Genomic DNA, 22,480 nt, shown 5'->3' on the forward strand with positions numbered 1-22,480 from the left:
ACTTGTCCTGAACTGGAGGAAGGAGGGGGGAGGAGGAGGAGGGGGGGGGGGGGGACTGGGCCTTGTGATGTGATTAAAAGGCCTCGGTCAGTCGGGGCTGCACCCGTTGGGGAGCCTCGCACGCCACAGCTGCTTAAGTTGATTGATTTGTCAGGAACGCAGACGGCGCTCTGAAGGCAGCACCAAGGCGCCAAATCAATAGGGTGCCGCTTAAAGTTGGTGCCAAGGATGGAAAAGAACAGCCTGGTGTTTGTAGGGATCAAGCAATTGATTTCTGATTGTTTCAGCTGATTAAAAGTAACTCGGCTTTTGTCATTCTCCTTTTAAAACACACCCACAAACAACTCTGAAGAGGCAACTTAGTTTTGACCTTTGTGCTCAGTCCCTTTACCACTCCTCTCCTAAAATAGCTTTGTATTTATTGATAAAATTAAAGGATTCAAGATATGCTTTTCAGGATTGGCGAATTTGAATTGTTCAATATTTATTTTGGTTACGTCGATATGTGAACTTTTCAAGATTCTATTCTATTACATAGGACAGTGACGCCATCATGGACATATAAGTATTATTACTGTCAAATAAAGATCTGACTGATTAGATCCAAAGTGACGTCCCTTACCCACCAAGTGAGCCAAGTACTCTTGTTGAAATCTTTTCAGAAAACTGCAGTCTCAGACGAAAGGGATGATGTCATCGTGGGGAGATGATGTAATCCTCCATCAGCGTGATTGTACTGGTTCTGTTGGTGCATCGATTGATTACGTTCTCAGTGAACACCATCGCATTGCTGTTAATGTGATGAAGACCTGGTTTGGTCTTTGGGGAGATTAAGGCCCTGGATTGCAAAAGGTTTGATTTATTCCTGAATTAGACACTGATTGTGTTCCCTGTGACATTCGATGACCCTATAAGAGTTAAATGTCTATCACGTGGCTTATTTGTGTTTTAGGAATCCTTCTTAAATCTATTGTTCACTGTTGTTAATCAAAACCCAACAGCCCGCTCTGGTGGAAGCGTTGAGACAAGGTGCGGGACACCTGCTGCTGGCAGCAAGACGGGTTCCCGGATCATAAACTTGTTCCCAAAGGTCGTCATCGCTTGGAGGAGTGGATCTGGGCTTTGTTTACGCCCTGTTTAACCCGCTGTCTCCTAGTGACGGGCAGAGTGTTGCCAGACTTGTTTCCCAGGGATTTCACACAATACTCTTGTTTTACAATTAGCCGTTTAAAAGAAGAAAAAAAAAATATTGTTTGTCATGTGATTGTTTTTTCACCGAGGAAAGGATGGCACCGCACTCCCGGTTCCCCTGGGAGACTGGTCAGCAACACCCCTCCTCTTCCCCCTCCCCTCCCTCACCTCCTCCCTCGTCCTCCTCTTCTCCCCCCCCCCCCCCCCGCCCCCCCTGCCTGTGAAGGAGGCGTGTGTGTGCAGGGAGGAGGGCAGGGCACGTTGGGCGACTCAGACGGCAGACACACACACACACACACACATAATCAGACACACAGTCAGACATGCTCAGTCAGCGTAAGTGACTCAAGTGTTGGCTCCGTTCGGCAGCGTGGCGACCTGCTCTCTGCAATCCGTCAGCCGGCATGCCGCAGAGGAAGAGGAGTTTCACTTTTGGTGCCTACGGAGGGTAAGAATGAAAATGATTATTCCTCCACAACGCACAGTGTGTGTGTGTGTGTGTGTGTCTCAATGTGTATCTGTCTGCCTGTTTGATGACTGTGCACCTTTTATTGATTGTACATGGGATCCATTTTCATTTGACTGTCACCGTACTGATGTACCAGTCTTTACTGGAGAGACGTCTCATATTAAGGAGCAGAGAAGCACAGACAGAGAAGCATTGAAGCCCCCCCCCAGCAGAGCTGGAGGCGGGATGGATGTGGGTCGTGTGTTGTGTCAGGTGGCACTTAAGGTCTGCCGTGTTTTTATGGCTCCCACTTGAAACTCTGCAGGGCACTGGGCAGCGGGAGCCTTCTAATAGGCTCAAGGTGAGCAGGTGCACCAACGCCTCACCGCCTTGAGTCAGAGACGCGGTTTGAGGACCTCCGCGTTACGTGTAAGCGAGTGTCGAAGGTGGCCTCACCAACAGAGACGCTAATTCAAAAGCATCATTGGACTGGGGGCGGTGATGGTAGAACGTGCTCGTTGACAAACACCACGCTCGCTGGTTTTTTGTAATAATTTACCAGAAGGTTTCCAGGAATGAACCCTATTAATGAGTTAGAAAGTAAATATAGACCGTTTATAATTGATATTGCAACCCAAAGGGCTCCGTTACTTTTCTGGTGGTTCACCTGGCCAGACTTAACAGCTCGGCTTCATCATGTCAAGGTCCTTTGTTCATCAAAAACAAAGTCATGCTTTCTTGCTTGTACGAAGTAAAAAGTCTTTGAAAATACAAGTGTTAATTGGTAATAGTGTGGTGAATATGGGCAGATCACCACAAGTGTCCATTAAATGAACACACATCTAATTAATGAATTGCAATCATTGGCTTGTGTAATCTTGACAGTTGTTCAGCACATTTGTCTTCTGTAAGACTGCGCCCCCCCCCGAATGACTTGGCATTTCGATTGGTCAGTCCGATGGCGCTCTGCCCCCCTGCTGCTATTCACGGTTCTCTGTCTGCGCAGCACGCTCCATCTTCTTGGCATCAAATATTAATGGAGCTCCCACTTAATTTGAGTTGTTACGTGTTAGCTTTTTGTTTGACTTTGGGTGCGTCCTTTTTTATTCACTACAGCACCATGTTTGACAGGACGCTGTTGTTTGGCAGAAGAGATGTTGATAAGTGAAGTGTGACCATGATTTAGCCACGCTCATCCTTCACATCTTTTACATTTTTTACATTTTTTTTATCCTTTGGATCTGCTCTTACGCGCCTGTTTTTTTGTCCCATGGAGTCCCCTGTGTGCATTTGTTTGTCCCTGGCGGCTGTTTCCTTATAAACTATTAAACCATGAAATGAACACAGACCCACAGCCTGTGTTTATGCCACATACAAACATTGGAATTTGTGTCAATCCCGTTCGAAATCAAGCCAGTGGAAATACCTGCGTTGTTTTGAAATGCGAGCAGGCCCACATTCTCTGGGTCAGCTGGGTGACCAATGGCATTTCTTCAACTCAACGAGACAACTTACCCTTCAGGGTGTTTCTGACTTCTTAAGCAGATTAACGATAGCACATGTTCATCAACATGTTCAAGATTGATCTCTCCCGTCCAACAAAAGAACAAGAATTTGGGTTTTTCCTTTGATGAAAACCAAGAGGTTTCCACCTGGCTTTGAGTGGCTTGTCTAAGGCTCGATGTATTAAACATCTCGCCGTGGACAAAAAGGGAGACGACACACAGAGAGGATGTTTTTGTTTGACAAAAGATGATTAGACCACAACGCGGGGCTGCTTGAGAACGGGAGGCTTCTCGAGGGCCCCCACCAAGGTCAGTGGTAGAACGAACCAGAGGGCTCTTCATTGCCCACGCTGCGAGTCCACCGTGACTATTTACTGTGACAGTCGCATTCATATTCACAGAGGTGAAGAATGGGGGGGGGAAGCACGTAGTGAGCTACAGATAATTACCTAATGCTCACGCAGCTAACAATATATATATATATATATATATGATTTTTGACCTGATAAAGACGAAAACCATTGGTATTATTGCCCCGTGTGTTGTGAGTGCCACTGTGCACTCGTGCATCAGATGGACCCGCTTCAAAAAAAAGGGTGTGCTTCTGCAGTCATGCCAGACAGTTGTTGTTGCTACCGAATGGCTCACGACAAAAGTTAAAACTTAACAACTGATGCGGTTCAAGAAGTGAGCAAGAACGGGTTGACTTTGGCACGGCTGGGTTACTTATAGGGCCACGGATAATATGGGCCAAGATAACAGTATGTTGAGCCTGGGTCTCACCAGATGGCACATGAATTAACTTGGTACAGAAGTTGGGTTTAAAGAGTTCCAAACAATTATGTGAATTCCCCCCTCGGGAGACCGATGTTTCATATGAAGTATTATATGATTCTGCTGGAAAGGTTGGGAGTGAGAATGACACAAAAATAAAATGCATGGCTTGACCTGGAGAACATGGATTTTATTTTCAAATGGAAAACAACACTTTAATCTCTTCTTCATCTAACCAATTCATAATCTATCTACACAAACAGTTTTTCAAAGATTTTTCTATATCTTGATTTTATCAGAGCAGCAGGAAAACAGTGTTAGTGCCTCACATTGCGCCGTACGGCTAACATGAAGCTAACACTGTTAGCTTTCCCAGCACTGTTGCTGATAGCTACTAGCGCTGTTAGTACTGAGAGCTGCAGTTAAGGTATGCTCTGACTTTTGAATTACTCTCCCTAAGACTGTATCTTACACAGTAATGGATTTAATTTGGCGTGCAATTAATCAAACTCCTAGGTTAGCGACTACAGAATGGACTTTTTGTGAATATGTCTGCTTTACAGTATCAAAACCACGTAGATATCACGGTAAGCCAAGCTCGGGTGCCAGCATGTGTGTGTGATTTCATGCACACTGCGTCCTACTGTCCTGTAGCTAGACGAGGACATTGAACCACTTTATGCCCGTGTCTCCGTCAATGGAAACATTCAGTACGCTGGCTCGAGATACAGTATCCAGGCTGCATGTGGTCACGTGCTGTTGGACAACGTTTCTTGTTACTACCCAGTGCGTTATGTGGGAAGATGTTGTTCAGCATTACTCCAAGCCTTTTGTGTCTCTCTAAGAATCTATTTTCTATCCAGTTCCTATCCTGAGGGACAATGGCTAAGCCTGACACTGGAATACGGTGTTTATTAGGTGTGGAAATGAGGAATACCTCGTTCACAGTAAACTGAATGGGCTCTCATGCTGGATTCATCCAGGCGTCTGACTGTTTGATGGATTCTTCAAGTTCTTAGTTTCACAACTCGGAGCTCCAAGCCGTGCTTTAATTTGTGGGTGTAAAACTACAAGAAGAAACAATGAAAGCTGAATCGAAAAGCTGATGTGATTTTGTCCCAGACCTTCTTAGGTGATCCGCTTAGTCATGTGTCTGCCTATGACTGACGGCATATTTGGTGGTAGAAAAAAAAGAATACATTTGCTTGGAGCTGGATTTCCTCCGGACCGACTCCTCCATCCAGTCTGGCGACCTACTTGCCGCGAGCAGTGTTGCTGACTTGACACGGCAGGCCTCAGCCGATTCCTGGAGTGAAGAAAACGTTTAAAAGAAATAAAGAAATGTAGAGTTGGGCTTTAAGTCAGATTAAGTTGAAGCAACTAGCTGATGGCTGAGGGTTTCTTGTGGCCTCCTTGAGCCCGCCCATCCCTCGCTGATGTTTGTTTCCATGGTAACCAGCGTTCGGTCGTTACCTAGTGGAGAGCGTGAGAGAAGCATTAAAAAGAGGCGTCAGCGTTTGGCCACCAGATCCTGGGATGTAAGCCGGTTCATCTTTCTTCAAATCACAACTAGGACACACTAACGTTTTTTTACTGGGAGATTTGGATGTGCAAAAATATATATTCTAATTATATGTAGTTTGCATCTTCAACCAACCTTTTTACAGTTATATTTATTAGATATAAAGTGACCTATCTCTGAAAACACCCTTATTTTCTGCCTTCAGACAGCTTGCACAGCCCTTCCGTTGATGTCAGACACACAATATTTGAGTGTAAGCAGATTTTAGCAGCTTAAAGAGCCTCTTTATTCTGTAATCTTGGACAAATGTGTCTTCATCTTTCCCAGTATGTTGCCATGAGGTCTCTCCTTATGGGTATCATGTTGTATAGCTGAAGTAATATAGTAAATTTCCTGAAATGGTCTTGGTATTTCAGTTTGGAGCCTTTATCCAATATCCTCGACACACCCTGGTTGATTTCACTTTATGGGAATTTCACGAAACTTGAGAGTGGGTGAGCTGCTCAGGACGAGGTTTAGAGAATGTTATTGTTAGTGAGGCGGTTCATCAGAACAAAGCTTCTCGGGAGACAACCCATACGTTTTAAGGCTACCAAGGGCCACTGTGCAGTGTGCAGATGGTCTGATTCATCTGCACACTGTCGGGATCGCTGAAATCGACACTCTTTAAAGGTTGAAACAGCACCACGAAAAACCCATTTGAAGGTCCAGGAGTTGTAAATGACGAGCGACCTTCTGCAGTGGCATACAAACAAACCCCAAAGGGCCCGTTTCCTCGCGCTTACGCCGTTTTCTGAGAAGGAGGAAGCTTTAAGCTTTTGTTTCTATATTATATATACATTATACATATATATTGATTCATAACATACGGGCTGTTGCAAGATCCTGCAAGTTGGAGGCAACAAAGACTTACACAATACCATCGTTAACATGCCATCCGCAGCAGATTACAGCACTGTGTCATGTTTTGTATAAAATGTGCTGTAACTGTGAGTACGCTGCCTATCTAAGTCCAATACATTTCTAGGGGGTGCTGCCCGTGAGGTATGTGCTGTCTTGGCGCCACTTGTCTGCTGTTATTGCAGCTCACTGATCCTGGAATCGGACGCTCTGTCCTTCGTGCAGCCGGTCCAGCGGTTGTCGGAGGGGGGGGGGGGGGGGGACACCTCCTGGCCTGGCGATAAGCGTCTCCAAGCACAGTGTGCAACCCGCACACATTCTCTGGGAGATTCCGCGCGCTGACAAAGCGCCCGGGGGCCTCCTGTCTGCCGTGTGCCTGCGCCACGCAGCCTGTAAAGCTCGAAATACCTGCTGTAACACCTGTGAGCACAGTTCTCGTTGGACTGATCGCTAGCGATCTTGCTTATCTTTTGGCTCTTACTCGCCCAAAGGCATGTGACAGGTGGGGCACCAACCAGCGTCTCAATCTGCGTGTTCATCCTGCACCAAAATATGATCTCACCGGCTCTGTGAGAGCACTTTACTTTCCATTGTGTATTCAGGGCAACATCTGTGCCAACAGTGAAGTATTGATGAGTATTTCACCCCCCCCCCCCCCCCCCCCTTGAAGATGATGTCATTAATTTTTGAAAAGTCATCTTGTGGTTTCAAGTAATTTGGCGGAGCTCTGAGGCCATATTCCTTTCTCCTCTGACATCCTTTTTCTCAGTAACTTGAGCTGTGTGTTGCTTTAAGCGTGGTGACCTTGAAAGGTGAAATGCTGTGTGTACCTGCATGTCCACAGGAGGCTGGTCCTCCTGGACAGACACGGACTTCCCGGAGACTGTCTGTAGAACAAACAGCTGGACGATAGTAAAAGGCTCCATCCTTTTTGGAGGCTCTTCTGCCATAGTAGACTCTTTGTTGAAACTGGAATATGTTTGAACTCTGACGTATAGTTAACCGAGCCGAGGGTTGTTTCTTGCTCACCTTTTGGGTGTCTCCGTGTCTCTCGCGCCCCCGAAATCTGGTCTTGATCAGGCTAGATTACGTCTTTGGTGATGCGGCGCCTGAAATAGATGATGTCTTTGGCCCAGATCGTGCTCTCCCCCGGGTTAAGCCTAAGTCCTGGCCTCCTTAAGGTCGACCTTTATTCTGCAGTACATGAGGACGCCAACTATCTGTGTGAGTCCCTGTCAAAGTGGTTTAGGGGAGATACCTGTCCAATAGGTAGGCCGATGAGTCGGTGGTACCACCCGAACACGGTGTTGAATGTGGTCAACTTGGATCGCTCCCGCGTGAGCTTTAAAGGTCCTACGTGGCCACTTGTTGAACCTTGTTCAAGTATTCGGGGTCACACTCTCGGCTCGGCAGTGCGTGGCCCTCGGGCTGCAAACATCAAATTGACCCATTGGGTCAGGGACTTTCACAATGGTCCCTTGTGTCGCTCCTCTACCGGCTACCGGTACACCGGCGACGCACAATATGAGTTTATTGATTTGAATAAGCAGAAACTAGATGGTTTTATACGGGCCATTTTTGTTCATGGCGAATGAATCCTGAAAACCACACGGTCTCTTATAGTCTCTTCACTGTTAGCGTGATTACAGCCTTTTCTCAAGCTGCCTCAGTTTGGTCAAAACACTTTGAAGAGACTAGCTATGTATTCTTTTTTGATACACTTGTAAAGAGCCATTATGACTATTGTCTCGGGGATGATGTACACTTGAAAGCGATCAAAGTAGCATTCTCGTGTCTTACTTTCTTCCGCCCCATCCACGGCCCAAAGATCTACTGTTCCATTAATAGTGACCTTGATGAACGTTATACCAGTTAAACATCAGCATCTTAACGTTGACATTGAGGGTATTTTATCTTTCTTTCTCCATCACTTGGCTCACAGCACCACTGTGCAGCGTTCCAAAGCTACCGACACGCCGCTCTCAGGCTTATTTCTTCACCTATTTTATTTTATTTTTTTCCAGAACTGGATATTAGGTCCTTCGGGTTTTGTGAAAACAAATCACGTCCGGGGAAAGATGAGTAAGAGGCGTGAGCCGTGCCGCTTTAGGGACCACGGTGTCGGAGTCAGGGGCGTCAGGGATGGAGCCCAACATGTTGCCATGGGAGATAAGGTCATCAGCAAGGAAAGAAAACAATGTGAAATCAACACTTTGAGGATTATTTTCTAACACATATTGCCTTTTGTGTTGCTCATTGGGGTCTCGTGAGGAGGATCCACGAGACGCATATGAAGCGTTCCCTTTTTCTTGTGCAGCCGACACGCCGCCCCCATTTTTCAACAGTTATCAGTATGAATCGCTGACCTTGTTGTTGCCTCTAAAGACCAGTGCTTATGTTTATGATGGTGATGTTTTGTGTCATGATTCAAGTCCTACTGGTTGATGAGCACAGGGAGTTTTTTTATGAACTACACCTATCAGAAATGAGGCTTCTCTCCTACACGAACAGTGCCCCCTGTGGTCAGAAGCAGCGCCTTGCATCCAAACCTCAGCAGTCATGTGGTTACTGTGTGAGAGGATTACTGCACAAATCTTTTTATAGAGCGACGGAAGGATGGATGGTATTTTTATTATCTTTGATTTATCCACCATTACAATTCCCATTTGGTCTCTGGAAGCACCGAGCCTGTAAACCTCCTCTCATCCTGGGAGATGTCGCAGGGTAACCAAATGGAACGTTGGTGCACTATCCCTCTGCCCTTACCACGCTTATATAGTAGTTTGTGTACCCTGACTAATGCATGCTTTATTTTCTACAAAGACATGAAATTAGTTTAACTTTAAATAATTTGTTTGTAACAGCTGTATTTATTCTCTTCTCTTGTTTTTTTTTTAGAGTTGACAAGACATTCTCCAAGGCCAGAAGCTTATGGTGAGTTCTTCTCCTTTCTCAATGAATGTGTTAAATTATGACAGCACGTTGAGACAATGGCGAGTGTGAGCGAGTGTGTGAAAGGCAGATCAGACGGGGGGGGGGGGCGCCGCTATCTCTGCAGTGCCGGCATGGCGAGCTGAGCGTGCAGGTGTACGCCGCACTCCTCAACGCGTTGGGCTCAGCCCCCATCCATGTCTGGCTGCAACGAAAAAACAACTGGGAGAGCCAAAGTCAAAACCGTACCTGATCTGTTGGACAAGATTTAAAAAAAAAATGAGTCCTAAGAAAAAAATATTGGGAAAAAAATATTTGTTTTACCATTTATTTTAAGACATACATACTGTAGCGTGTCTTAAGCTTCTAAATGTATATGGTTATGATTACTGTTACTGTTACTTAGGCCAGGGTTGCGGTACCGCCCTTTCTGGTGTAATGTGTGTAGATTTTGGGGAACACAGGAAGTGGGAGTTGCGGGGAGTTGTGGGAAGTCGGGTTCTTACGTGTGTGTTTGGATGGCGTCGTGGCTGTGGCCGACAACAGCGACAATAAACTCAAATAATCATAAACTGGCTCTTTATTGGCGCGGAACGTTACAATACAATAAAAGTGATGCTTTTTTTATTCAAAGACATTAAGACTTTCATCACGCAGAACATAAACATAAATAAAGAAAACAGCATCTCTGGATTTGATCCTTTGACTCCTGTTTAAATGCTAAATGACCCCCTCCCATCTGTTCATAGACAATAAACAGATGCTCCTCGCTCTTCGGGGGAGGCCTGTAATTGGCTGTAATCCCGTCCTGCTAAGCTCCCCCGATGGCAGCAAATGGCAGAGTCAGTGTCAGTGTGGACAACGGGTCTAAACGGAGATGTTGCATAAGAGCCTCTCTTCTTCTTCTCTTTCTCTCTCCCACACACATACGAGCAAACATCCGGGCCCAAGGTCCACTCTGCCCCCGGAGCACGATGGATCATTGGGGGGAAAAGCTGTTCGTTGTATAACCTCCTGTGAAACAACTTGGCCCCTGATATCCAGGCCTCGGACCACCTGACCTTTAACAGGGAAAGTCCGCCGCCCTCGGGTTCTGTTGTTGCTGCCGGTTCTTCCTTAACGGTGATTAACTTGACATCAGTTGAAGATATCAGCCTTTTCTCGAAATGCAGCAATAAACTGCATGTTTTACTTTTTTAAACCCATCACACATGTATGCATGTGGCAATGACGACTTAAAGTCTGCCGCCAATCAAAACTGTGTATTATTTTGACTTCTCTTGAGTGTTTTAGCTTCACTCTGCAGAGCTGGAGTCTTTTTTTGGACTTTTATTTCCTTCACATTTGTCTGCAGGAAGGAAAGTTTAACTGCAAAAAACAGTTTATGTTTGATTTCAAGTTAGGAAACCGATCACTGTCCAACATGCAGCTTCTGGAGGTGTAATGTGGAAACTTAAATCCTTAATTCTGGACTTATTTTGGACAATATGAGTTTGAGCATTGGTTCAAGTAGTGTACATTTTCAAACATTAAATTTACATTTTTTAATCAAACCTTTTTTGTGCAGAAATGATGTTAAGTTTGAGTCCAACTGTGTTCAATGGTTGTGCTGGTTTTGGTTGCCCTGTTGTCTGCCCTCTAGTGGTAGAAAGTGTAGTCTGCTGTAATCCTTCTGTTATTGGTTAAAATGATATCTTTGAATCGGTCGTACAGACGGAAAAACTTTTAGACTTTTACTCATGAGGCACTTTTGACAGGGCTGTACTTTTGTTTTAGACTCATCAAACGTCCACTGTCTTGTTCAGATGACCTCGCCGTTCATTCCAAATTGTGTGACGCAATACCACATTCTATTTTTATGATGCTTTCTAAATTCTAGGCCCATTTCATCTTCTGTCTCCTGTTTCCGCCCCAAAACACCTAAGAGGCGTCTGTGCACACACTCGGCTGTTTGTGTTCGCTGATTTCCCACGAGATGTCACTCTGCATCCGTCTCCTCGGCACACGGCGCTCCCGTCCGCGGCGTGAAGCCGGGCCGGGTGTCTGCTCGGCTCATCTGTGTGTGTCGAGCTGAGTTTGTCTGGAGGAGAGAGAGGTGGTGGGAGAGAGCGGACTGTCACGCCAGATCAGACCAGACTATCTACCCGTCTCAATAACCCAAATCGCGACATGTCGTCCAGCATCCAGCGGCAGCATGAGAAACCATGAAGGCGCCAGTGAAAGGGCCAGAGGATACAACCCATATCCCAGAGCATGCATTTGAGGATGTATCCCTCGTGGTTATTGACACCTGTCATTCTGGGGATATTGATGAAAAGCCAGTCAGGACTTTACATTGTAGTTGTTCTTGTCTTTGATGGGGAGGGTCAATCCACCTGCATGGAGTTTAAGACCACTGGATACAGAGCTACAGCGACTTTAAAAAGAGGACGAGCCGATCCTTCTGTGACCTGCAGGCATTGAAGAGACACATCCACATGACGGTGATTTCCCAAGAGGGGGGTGGGGGTGTGGGGGGGGGGGGGGGGTGTTTCCAAGGAAATCTGGACTGTGATATTGTGAGAGATAAGCCAGCTAGTAATCCAATACCCAAAGACTGACTGAGTGAACATGCTTTATTCAAAAACACCTGCTCTTCATGGCTTATGCAAGCGGGATGTGGCCAGCTGTTGGGGGGGTGGGGGGGGTGTCGGCTCCAGGAAATCCATCAAGGAGGCTCCTCACACAGCAGACATTTTATTATTCATCATTCAATGCATAAAGCATTTTGTTATTTCTTTCTTCACATTAATACAGTTTTACGTCATATGTAACGTGCCTCAGTCCCTCCAAGTCAAAACAGTTGGTGTATTTTGTCCTGATAAGAGATGCTGGACATATCTTAATGATTTTACAATCAAGTACAGTTCCCCAGGGAACAAAAAGCTTCTCAGACTTATCTGATTTTCTAAATGCGTCAAATATTTGCTTCTGTCTGATTGCGGCAGCAGTGCCTCTCATAGCTATCGCACAAAAAGGCCCGGAAGGTTCTGCTTTGAAAAGTTCAAGGTTAAAGGTCATGTTACATACGGTACATTCATGGAGCCAAACTTTCTTTGAGTGGGAGTGCTGCAGGTCCTTCTGAAGGGAGGGGGGAGGGGGGGGGGGGGCTGGTACAGAACGACCCTGAACACACGGCAATTCCAGGCTCCATTTGTGTGGTAATTTATTGCCAACCGAGGCACCAGGTGTTCCTTCTTCGTGGCAAATTTGAAAAAAATAAAAGTAAAAATGGAACAAGCAGGTTGGTTACTTACATGTGACCTCTTCAGTGTCATCGGCGTCGCACACCATGACGCAGAGCACCAATCTGTTGAGGTCTGACCTCCTGAAATGCATTTTCACACACATTATCAACAACTTGCTCCTTAAGTGATTTGTGTTTGAGGATTTGTCGGCAGTGGTTATGAATGAAATGAGGTCAGACCTTCGAGTTCAGTGAGGGTAGGCCGACATGGGGCCGAGATCTTAGGGGTCAGTAAGTCAAAATCTTTCCCAGCTTTTTGACTTTGTTGTTTCTTTCGTGAGGATTCATTTTACCGCGCGTGTCCCTCAAGCCACTTTCAGAACAAAACGTAATTGGATCAATGCTTTAAAACTACGATGGAGATGGTGCTGAAAGTGAAACCTACCTGAGACAGCTGTAGAGCGCCGCTATCATGCACACTGATACTATATTATCACTATTTAGTGTCATTGCTGTTTACTTTGTGCATCAGACGTCACTGCTTAACAAACTGTTTGCACAGGATAATAAAAGTTATAGTCATGAGCCATAAACACGCTTACCTTTCACATCTGCCCCCCCCCCCCCCCCCCTCCGATGTTGTAGCGTAATTAAACATGACGTTTCAAAATAAAGCCTCATGATGATCAAACCATAGTCACTGCTGGGGATGTAAAGTTGGCCCTCCTACTTTGACTTGCAAACAGACTCTGGGCTCCATCATCTGAGCGAATTTGTTTAAGAGCAAGTGGTGACACGAATAAAGGACATCTAGGAACAGTAGGGGAGCTAACCTGCTGAAATGATGCAATAATCATTAAACCCCCCCCATACCCTCTGAGGTCGACCACCGCTAATTAAATCTCAACCCGTGAGAGACGCTCCATCGTTGTGCCAAAGTAACTCATTCATATTTCATTCATTCATGGCCATGTTGCCGCGCTGCCTGCATGTCTGTGATTGGAGGTTTGGCCTTTGGGGTCATGGGCTGGTGCCACACACACACTTTGATACACACACACCCACACATTGTACAGGTTACACTCTTCACCGCCCACTGGGTTTCATTTGCAGAACTTGTTTTTGATTTGCATGTATTAGTGATACCTGCTGATTCTTGATTTGGCTCGTCTTAAGCCTTTGAGAATGATGCGCTACTTTAACCATTATCATTTATTATTATTATCTTAACCTGCTAAAGATCCTGAGGTGGAATGAGGGTAGGAGATGAGGAAATTGGAGAAATTCTCAGAGTATAAGGATTAAGGGAAGGAGAGGAGAATGACCACTGGCCTCTTCCGTACTGGGATGGGAACCCTCTGCAGCTGAGGGGGGGGCTCATAACCGAATTTACTGTGTGATTGTTTTGGTTGTTCTCTTATTTACTATTAGAAGAGTGTTAAGTCCTCTCCAGACCGCGCGTGGCCTTGATCTGCAAACATCAGTCCGCCTGCTCTTACCCGATAATGTGTTTTTTTAAATCTGTAAGCACTATTGACGAAAGGCCTCACGGAAAACCACCTCATTGTTTAAACCCCCTCCCCACCCATGGTCCTGAGCTCTGACCCTTTTGTATGTGTATAAATATATTGATCTTCAGGAAGCGGCTTATAGAGAAGTCACAGTTCCAACCAAGTCATTACAAATCACCCCTAATCTCTGCAAAAGGGAAGTGCTGTCTGATGATATGATTTACTCCTTTTCTTTCTTTTTACCAGGAAGCTTTGGCCACGTGAGAGGATTATTTCTTTTGTTTATCACAATACAAAGCTCCTAATGGAGCACAGTAAGGGGGCTGTGCTCTAATCCCTTGTTATCTCTTCATGCCCGACACGTACAGTACACACACACACACACACACACACACATATACGCACACACATACTTTAGGTGCATGCCTTTCCGTTTAGAAGCTCGGCAGATGAGTCAATCTTCTTGCTGCAGAGAATATTGTTTGTGAGGGATTTATTGGCCACGTTGGTGATGGCTCTGCTGGGACCTAAGAGTGGCAGCTGTTGGTGCTAAATGTTGGACAGAATTGCCTTGTCCATGTCATGACAAAATCAACATGACTTTGAATTTGTGTGTGTTTTTTCTTCACATGTGGCTGATGTGGTTGCCACAGCAACAGCCATTAGCCGGCTTATGAGGCAGGGTGCGGATCGAAGGCAACGCCCATTAGTCTAATCAGCCCTTCTTTCCTTTCTCTTTCTGAGCGGCAGACTTCTGTCGTCCCCTGAATGGATGATGGGGGGGGGGGGAAGGGGGAGGGGTGGATGTCTCCTTCTTTTGAAGGGGATAAGGGTGGGGGCGGTGGGTTGGGGGGGGGGGGGGCGCGAGATTTTGGAAAGGACCACATCACGCATGGTTGAGCTTTACAGCGGAGAGGGTGGAGATGAGAGTAAGTGACAACTAAAGAATGCATATGTGTGTGCGTGAGGGACTGGGTGGGAGGAGAGTGAGTGAATGAGGGAGGGAGGGAGGGAGGGAGGAGAGTCAGCGGCAGAGGGGATGCTCACTGGCAGCGTGCGACCCTCCGAAGAGCCGGCGAGTGAGGCCAGCAGGTGAACGACCGACTGAAAGCAGCAAGTGAACTGAAGCCGGAGCAGGAGGAAAGGGAGAGAGACAGAAAGTGAGAGGGAGGGAGGGAGGTAGAGCGAGAGATAGAGAGAGGGAGAGAGAGAGGGAGGGAGGCAGGGCTTTCCTGGAGGAGAAGGGCATAGACAGTGAGTCATCTGTCAGACTGCTGGTCAGTGCCCGGACTTCCCGCGGAGCGTCCAGCTGCCACTGTGTGAGTAGGCTTCGCCCCGCTGCTGATTTGTGTGGTGCATCGGCGACCAGCTGGGGGGGGGGGGTTATGTAACTTGTTGTGGTGTTTGTGATGAAGCCGTGGCTTCAGTGTCGTGTGAGAACGCCAAGTGGAACAGACAGGTGTGTGAAGAACAGCGGTGTGCGAGGTTTGGGTTTATTGACCCTGCTGAGAAAGGTGTTCATATTTATTGTTTTTCATCTTTTCGTCCCCTATATTTTATTTTAGAGATTTCCATCCCGGGTCGCTGTTCCACTTTGAGCATCTGTTTGTCTTCTCCTCATCCTCATCCTCTTCGTACGCTCTACTTGCAAACCTTTTAGATTCAGGAGGATTTTGACACCTAGATACGGAGAGCTGACACATATTTGACACAAGGATTTCCGATCCGTTTTCATCGCAAACCATCACCTTGTGTCTTTGAAATAGAGTGTATTTATCAATCAAAGCCTCGCCACTGGTCAACAGGGGACGCCGTTAAGTGGGGGTATCGACCAGTGGTCGTGTGGGGATGAATTGTCCCGCTGGAGATATTGACTTTAGAGCAAAGGACGGTGGTGTCGTTGGGTTTTGAATTATCAATGTGTTACACCAGAGAGTTGGAAGCATTGTGTCCCTCCATCAGTAGCAGCTTGTTCTCTACATATATAGTACATATGAATGCATTCTGTGGTGTGGATGAATGAGTTTGAGCATTATTTCTGCCTTTTTTTTTCTCCTGTCCTTTAGCTTGATCCCAAACACGACCTTTTCTGTTCTTTTTCATCTGTCTGATCGTAGGAAACAAGATGGGAGTGACCCACAAATGTCTGCAACACTAGAGCCCCAGCTGCTCCAGCCCACGGCCCCGTACACCACCTCGCCATTCCACAAGGTAGGAGGAGGACGACTAGCGGGGGTGGGTGGGGGGGGTTGAGTTGCAATTTGACCCCTGACCTTACCCCAGCGACCCATGTGTGAACCTCACGCGGCGTCTCTGCTCATTTAGTCTCTCCACCTGCTTCTATCTGGACGCGCTCGCTCGGCCTTCTGTCTCACACTTCATCTGTCGCCACTGTTGGACTCAGGCTTCCTGCTTGCGGCGTTGCTTTGCATTTTTATTCGTGTCCTCCTTTGAGCGCACAGGGCTTTGTGTCTGGGACGATCATCTTCGCCCGATTCAAATAATACCAAATCTATTTTTATCAGGAAAGTGTCAGCTTGATGACGAGTTATTCTCAATACAAGCCGGACGAGTCTGAGGCCATCGAAGCAGACAAAGTGTAGCTCGTCTGAGGAGTCGTCATTGTTCAATCAAAAGACTCACGTAAGGACGTTAGATCTTCAGTTGTTATCTAGTTGTGTCCAAGCAACGACCAGGTTTTATCTATCAGTTAAAAGTATGTGTCAATTCCTCTTCTTCTACATCTTTCCAATACATTTTTTTCCCCACACACTGCCAGAAGGTCTCATTCCGTTTTTCTCCAGTTCACTGAAATATTCACATTAGCATTTATGAATCTGCTTCGCTTGTTCCAGCGTTCAGAGGAAAGACTCCGATTGGAGATGGAGAAACACAAAGGGCGTCGTTTTCAAAGAATCTATTTAAGTCGTCACAGTGCGCGTCGCATCCGCGAGGCTTTCTCCATCTTCGAGCCCACCTTTTGGCGCGCCGTTGCTTTAATGAGCCACTGACGCTGTAAAAACCGTCCTGGTTTGTCAGATATTTTTGGAACTGAGAAACGGAAACGACGCTGGTGATTAAAAGTGGATTCGATCTCACTCGCGTCAGATTGGTTTCACGAGGCCTCTCGCACTTTGGATGGGGCTTATGCTTAGCTCAACCTGACCTGATCTGAGTGGAGCTGGGAAAGGGAAAGGGATTAAAGGAGAATGTCGAGGCGGGGGGGGGGGTGTTAAACAGTCCCCTCTGATCTCTGCAGCACCCTCGCTAGGTGCTGCACGCGCACCGCTTACAATCAGCCAGGAGATTTCTAAAACTCATCTCTTGACATCCTGAGAGAGAAAACACAGAGTTGGTCTGCACCGGACAGCAGAGAACTTCATTTGGCCATTCAGTATCTGATGAGGATATTGAGGCACAGAATGGTAAGGTAATGTACTGCGGTATAATAAGTGTTTAGTGGGTAAGACACAAAGGAGCATATCACTTTAATTCAGAGCCCTGCGGAAAGCGGGTCAATCTGCAATTAACCCGCGGCAGGTCTTAAGGTCGCTGATTCAAACTACTAGGTGCACGTACTCAAGCGCTCTACTTGGGTACAATTTGGACGTAATTTAAATGAGTAATTCCACTGGATGCTACTTTCTCCTTCTCCACTACATTTTGGAAGCCAATATGTTGAGATTTCTTTTAATTCACACTGATGCTTTGGTTTGGCCTCTGTAGCTGACTTTTGACGCATGGGAGGATTTTCACTGGATGCCTTTAAGTCAAAGATCTGAGGGCTTCCTTTCTGCCATATTAATAATGGTGATTATTTCTGAGGGATATTAAACACACAATTGTCACATTTGCGTTTGCGTTTGCTTCATAGTTTTCCAATCACAAATCAATTGGAAAACCATAATGCATATATTTCAATATCATGTTCAGAAGCTCCTAAAACAACACGCTCTGAACAAAAAGCGCAGTATAAATGCACACACCCTGTCTGGTGTTACCTCACACTATTTGTTTTAGTGACACGATGCAAAGTGTTTTCTCCAATAGTCCCCAATAAGCTTGTGATGACAGTGAGATCCTAAACAAACAAAACTAAGAGGCAGACATGCATCATATAAAAAGACAACCTGCAGACTTAAGCCTTTTGGAGCTGCTTAAAGATGGAGTCGCCGTTGCAAAGGAAGATGGTCTTACTTCTTGCACTACGATGAGCTCTTCTTGGCTCTGGTAGTGAAAGGTCTAAAGAGTGGAGCCCCACACCTCAACCTCACTAAAAACATTTACTCCTCTGTAAAAGCTCCGCACCATTGGTTTCCAAGCTTGTGATCTCCTAAATTCTCAATGTTTGCACCACTGCTCTATTTGTGGAGTTCATTGTTCAGTGGCACTGCCCACACGCAGTTGTTCTCTTGTGAGCAGAGGTTTGTTCAAGGCAAGCCAATGAGAGCTAATTGTACTCCACCCGTGGCCACCTGTCATGATCCGCTGGGTGATGAAGAGGTGGATCATTTGCGGTTTGGATTTCTTTGGAGAAGGATCAGTAGAGGACAGTTACCTGCTGTAGCCTTCAAGCAGCATGCGCCTCTAGCATGCAACCCGAGACGTACGCATGCCGATAGTGCTGTTTGTTTAGAGCACAGAGAGCCTGCGGATCTCGTCTCCAACTTTGCCTGATCCAACTCTTCAGTCATATGGTCGCAGCCCCACACTGGGTGTCAACGTGGGACTGCCGTCCAACCGTCTACGATCCGGGGAACAGGTGCAATCCGGAGCGGAAGTCCGTAGGGGACCATCTTTTTGGAGCTGCAGGACGTCGCCTTTAGAAAAGTTAGAAATGGCTAAAAGTCGTGACAACCACTTCATAGCTCCACTGGTGACAAAAGCAAGCTGGAAGAAACCCAGCAACGTAAGTAGCTTCACTTTGGAAACTCGCAGGATGGAAAACATCCCTCGGTGGCAAAACTACAGAGGCAGACAATTTCTATTGAAGCTTTGACAACTGCCTCTGAAAAGGTGATCATCTCAGTGTGAACACACAGATGACATTACACTAACATTTGACGGGACTAACATGTGCTTTCTGGGGCAGCGTGTCATGACACGTCGCGTTTACGGCCCATGCAGAGGTGGTTTGAGTCCGACCATGATATGCAGCTCCTCTGGTTCTAATCTTTAGTTAATGTTGTTGAAGCTGCGGTTGTTGACTTTCTGGGTTCGTGGCAGCCTATTGTTTGCACATGGTGGAGGACTTTACTCATACTCACACCAAAAGCAAAGATGAGATTGTTCTGTACACAAACGCTCTGGCTTTACTGGTCAAACCTTTCAGCCTTCACTCGAGAACCCCGGGCCGACGTTTCCATGGATCTTTCTTTTTTGTGTGCGGTAGTTAAAGAGCCGTCATGCTCAGCTGATGCGGGCAGGCTTTGTAAAAGGGTTGGGATCTAAATGACTAGGCAGGTGTTTAATGTGGAAAACGGCGGCGTGATAGTGTGACAAACCAGCACTGGAGAGGCAAGAGATCACATGCTGCAATCCGGTAAAATGATGATTAAAAGAATGATGTTAATAATACAAATGAATTCATTCCTGTTGTTGGAGTTACGTAACTTGTTCTTGAGGCAGGCCGTTAGACCTTTCTGGTGTCTAATTGACCTGAAGCATGATAACGTGACCACAGAACATAATGCAGAAATTGTCTTTGCGTTTATACTAAAGAAATACTAGTTAGAACCTTTGTAGATTATAATATAATCAATATTTTCATCATGCATTGCATTTGCATTGGTTTAGTTGCAACATGATGGACATGATCTCACATAATCCGTTGTACCTCACACAATGAGGAAGTACGGTCCAGCGGGGGGGTTGTAATGGGACTTATCTTGACTGGGGAACAGGATTGAGCTGGAACCATCACACTCACTGCTGCAACAATCACCATCACCTCCGCTTCCAACAACCCCTCTCAAAAAGCGTTTTATCTCACTCTCCTCTCTCCAGAACCCAGAATTATTTGAAATGATTGAAAAGATGCAGGTAAGACGGCGCGTTTTCCTTTGTGTTCCGTCTTCGGGCTTAACGAGCTGCACTCACCAAGCGACTAACCCACTCGGGCCCCTTTCCTCGGCTGCAACACATCCGTGCATTCTGCAAATGAGCCCTGTTGAGTCAGCGTTATTTGTGTTTCTCGTAAAGCAGCGGCCACCACATCTCGTACGTCTGACAGTGTCCGCCGCCATGACAGAACATCGTAGAAATATGATAAACATTCCTCCTTGTCAGGGGGGAGTGATGCAGGAGCGTTTTTTCTTACCATGGCTTCTCTACGTCCCGCTCTTTCACACAAACGTTAAGCGCATCACTTATCTCAGTGACCTCTCAATGCTTAACGCCTGCTCTTCATCCCCAACACCAGGATCCATCTCTGTCTCTGCATCTTTCCGTCTGTCCCTCTCTGACTTTGCTTCGATGCCTGCTGCTCTTTCTCTCTCGGATCTCTCTCGAGAAAACCCTTGTTTTGTTTAATTATGTAACGAGAACACGCTAAATTCGGTGTTGGCTTGTTTCTGTTGGGGTCTTTCAGGACACGATTGTTATGTAAGGTGTAAAGTTCAAAAAAACAACAGCCCTGAATGAATTTACATGCTTTGTGTCGACTGTCAGCGGCTGCGTTGGTGACTGAGCGTGACCCTTTCTCTCCCTCTGGTTTTTCCTATTTCATCCTCTCCTCTTGTAGGGCAACAGAATGGATGAGCAGAGATGCACCTTTCCTCCCCCACTCAAGGTGGGACCCTCTATGTACAGACATGACGCCATTCTCATCTTGTGCCCGTTGTCTCATGAGCCATATGTCCTGTTATGGTGTGCTGTGCGGACAGAGATGGTGAATTCATAGCAAGGAAACAATTTGGACGGGACATGACGATCATTTTAAACCTTTGATGTGCCAAGTAATGGAATTACTCAGATCAAGCATGGATTCCTATGTAGTTGATTTTTATTGCGTAACAGTTATGCAATGCTCTAAACCGGTTTCCTCTGGGGTTATAGAGTTGGACAGTGTGATTTATTATTCTAAATAACGCTTCTCTTTTGTTTTTGTTGTTTCAGACTGAAGAGGATTACATTCCGTACCCAAGCGTCCACGAGGTGGGACGACGGCGTCCTCGTGCATTCATTTCATTTCATTTACCTTCACAACGTCGCGGCGTTGGGTTTCTCACCCCTTGTTGTTGTTGTTGTTGTTGTGCACTTTGGGACAGGTGTTGGGCAGAAAGAGTCCCTTTCCTCTCATCCTCCTGCCGCAGTTTGGGGGTTACTGGATTGAAGGAACGAACCATGAGACTAGCTGCGCGGTGGAGACGGAGCACCCGCAGCCGACGTCCCCGACCGCCATCTCCAAGCTGCAATGTAACACCACGGCGACACTCTTCCGAAAACACTTCCTGGGCAAGGTCAGCAGCAGCATGGAGGAAGCTTTTATATCGTCGCCTTAAGTAAAAAGTTACAATAAGCTAAAGAAAACATTGTGCTTCATAATTGAAGCAAGCTCTGAGAATAACCTTTATGAAAGCAGAGGGATGGACATCACAGACACCAGTAAGACAATAGAGAACAGCATTGAGTGAGGTCATTAAGTTAAGTACATGTACATGTCTACAAATCTAGTATTATATCTAGTAATACTAATTCTACATCCACAAAATCCAATATCTAGTCCTGTCATGTAAAACAATTGTCTGCAAACATTCAATGAAACATAACGATCCAGTTTATTGAACAATGAAGTACAATCCTGAGGTTTGAATAAGCTGTGTTCTAAAGGTGATATTACTGTAGTCGGACTCATGACAGCCCTTATTATAACATCCCCCCCCCACCCCCCAATGAGCCTCATTACTCTAATAGAACATTCCACAATCAATTTCCATTCTTGCTCATTATACTGATGAAATGAATAAGCAACCAGCGTATCCCCATGGAATACCACGGACTCACTGCTTGCCACCTCATGCACTGTCGCTCATGAAGATGCAGTAGGATTTACCAGCTGATCCCACACACACATAATATGAACAAACCACCTGCCTGTAGTACAAGGGCAACAAAAGTAGAAATGGTACCCAGTAGGTCAGTGAGCGTTGGAGGGGAGCACTATAGTGTCATGCATGTGTGTGTGTGTGTGTGTGTGTGTGTGTTCCTGACAGATACTAATGGCCGTGTCCTTGTACTGTGCCCTCAGGAACACTTTAATTACTATTCAGTGGACAGTGCCCTTGGACATCTGGTGTTCTCTCTAAAGTACGATGTGATTGGTGACCAGGAACACCTCCGTCTAATGCTCAGGTAATGCTCAATAGGCATGGCATTTTTTATTTTTTTTTAATCGTAGTGTTGTTTAATTTGTTTTATAACTAAACTTATTTTTATAAATAAAGACTTATAAAAAAGACACAAAAGAAATAG

The 22,480-nt window shown here is 46.0% G+C and overlaps 1 protein-coding gene across 22 annotated transcripts in view; it reads left to right on the top strand.

The window, feature by feature from the left end:
• Positions 1-22,480, top strand: part of LOC119223542 (rap1 GTPase-activating protein 1-like) — a 37,788-nt gene that overhangs the window by 5,200 nt on the left and 10,108 nt on the right. For 6 of the 22 annotated variants that reach the window (XM_037480880.2, XM_062565994.1, XM_062566017.1 and 3 more), the window contains exons 1-7: positions 1,483-1,639; positions 9,239-9,274; positions 16,126-16,219; positions 20,751-20,798; positions 21,125-21,163; positions 21,277-21,468; positions 22,257-22,360. In XM_037480880.2, coding sequence (XP_037336777.2) covers positions 1,596-1,639; positions 9,239-9,274; positions 16,126-16,219; positions 20,751-20,798; positions 21,125-21,163; positions 21,277-21,468; positions 22,257-22,360 — 557 coding nt within the window. In that variant the 5' untranslated portion in view covers positions 1,483-1,595. Of the gene's footprint in view, positions 1-1,480; positions 1,640-9,238; positions 9,275-14,871; positions 14,938-15,123; positions 15,328-16,125; positions 16,220-17,361; positions 18,918-18,981; positions 19,551-20,014; positions 20,051-20,750; positions 20,799-21,124; positions 21,164-21,276; positions 21,469-22,256; positions 22,361-22,480 lie in introns of those variants that run through there. The other 16 variants (XM_062566003.1, XM_062566021.1, XM_062565999.1 and 13 more) reach the window with 14 other exon arrangements.

This window comes from Pungitius pungitius, chromosome 1 (genome assembly GCF_949316345.1).
Source record: "Pungitius pungitius chromosome 1, fPunPun2.1, whole genome shotgun sequence".
Classification (NCBI taxonomy): Eukaryota; Metazoa; Chordata; class Actinopteri; order Perciformes; family Gasterosteidae; genus Pungitius; species Pungitius pungitius.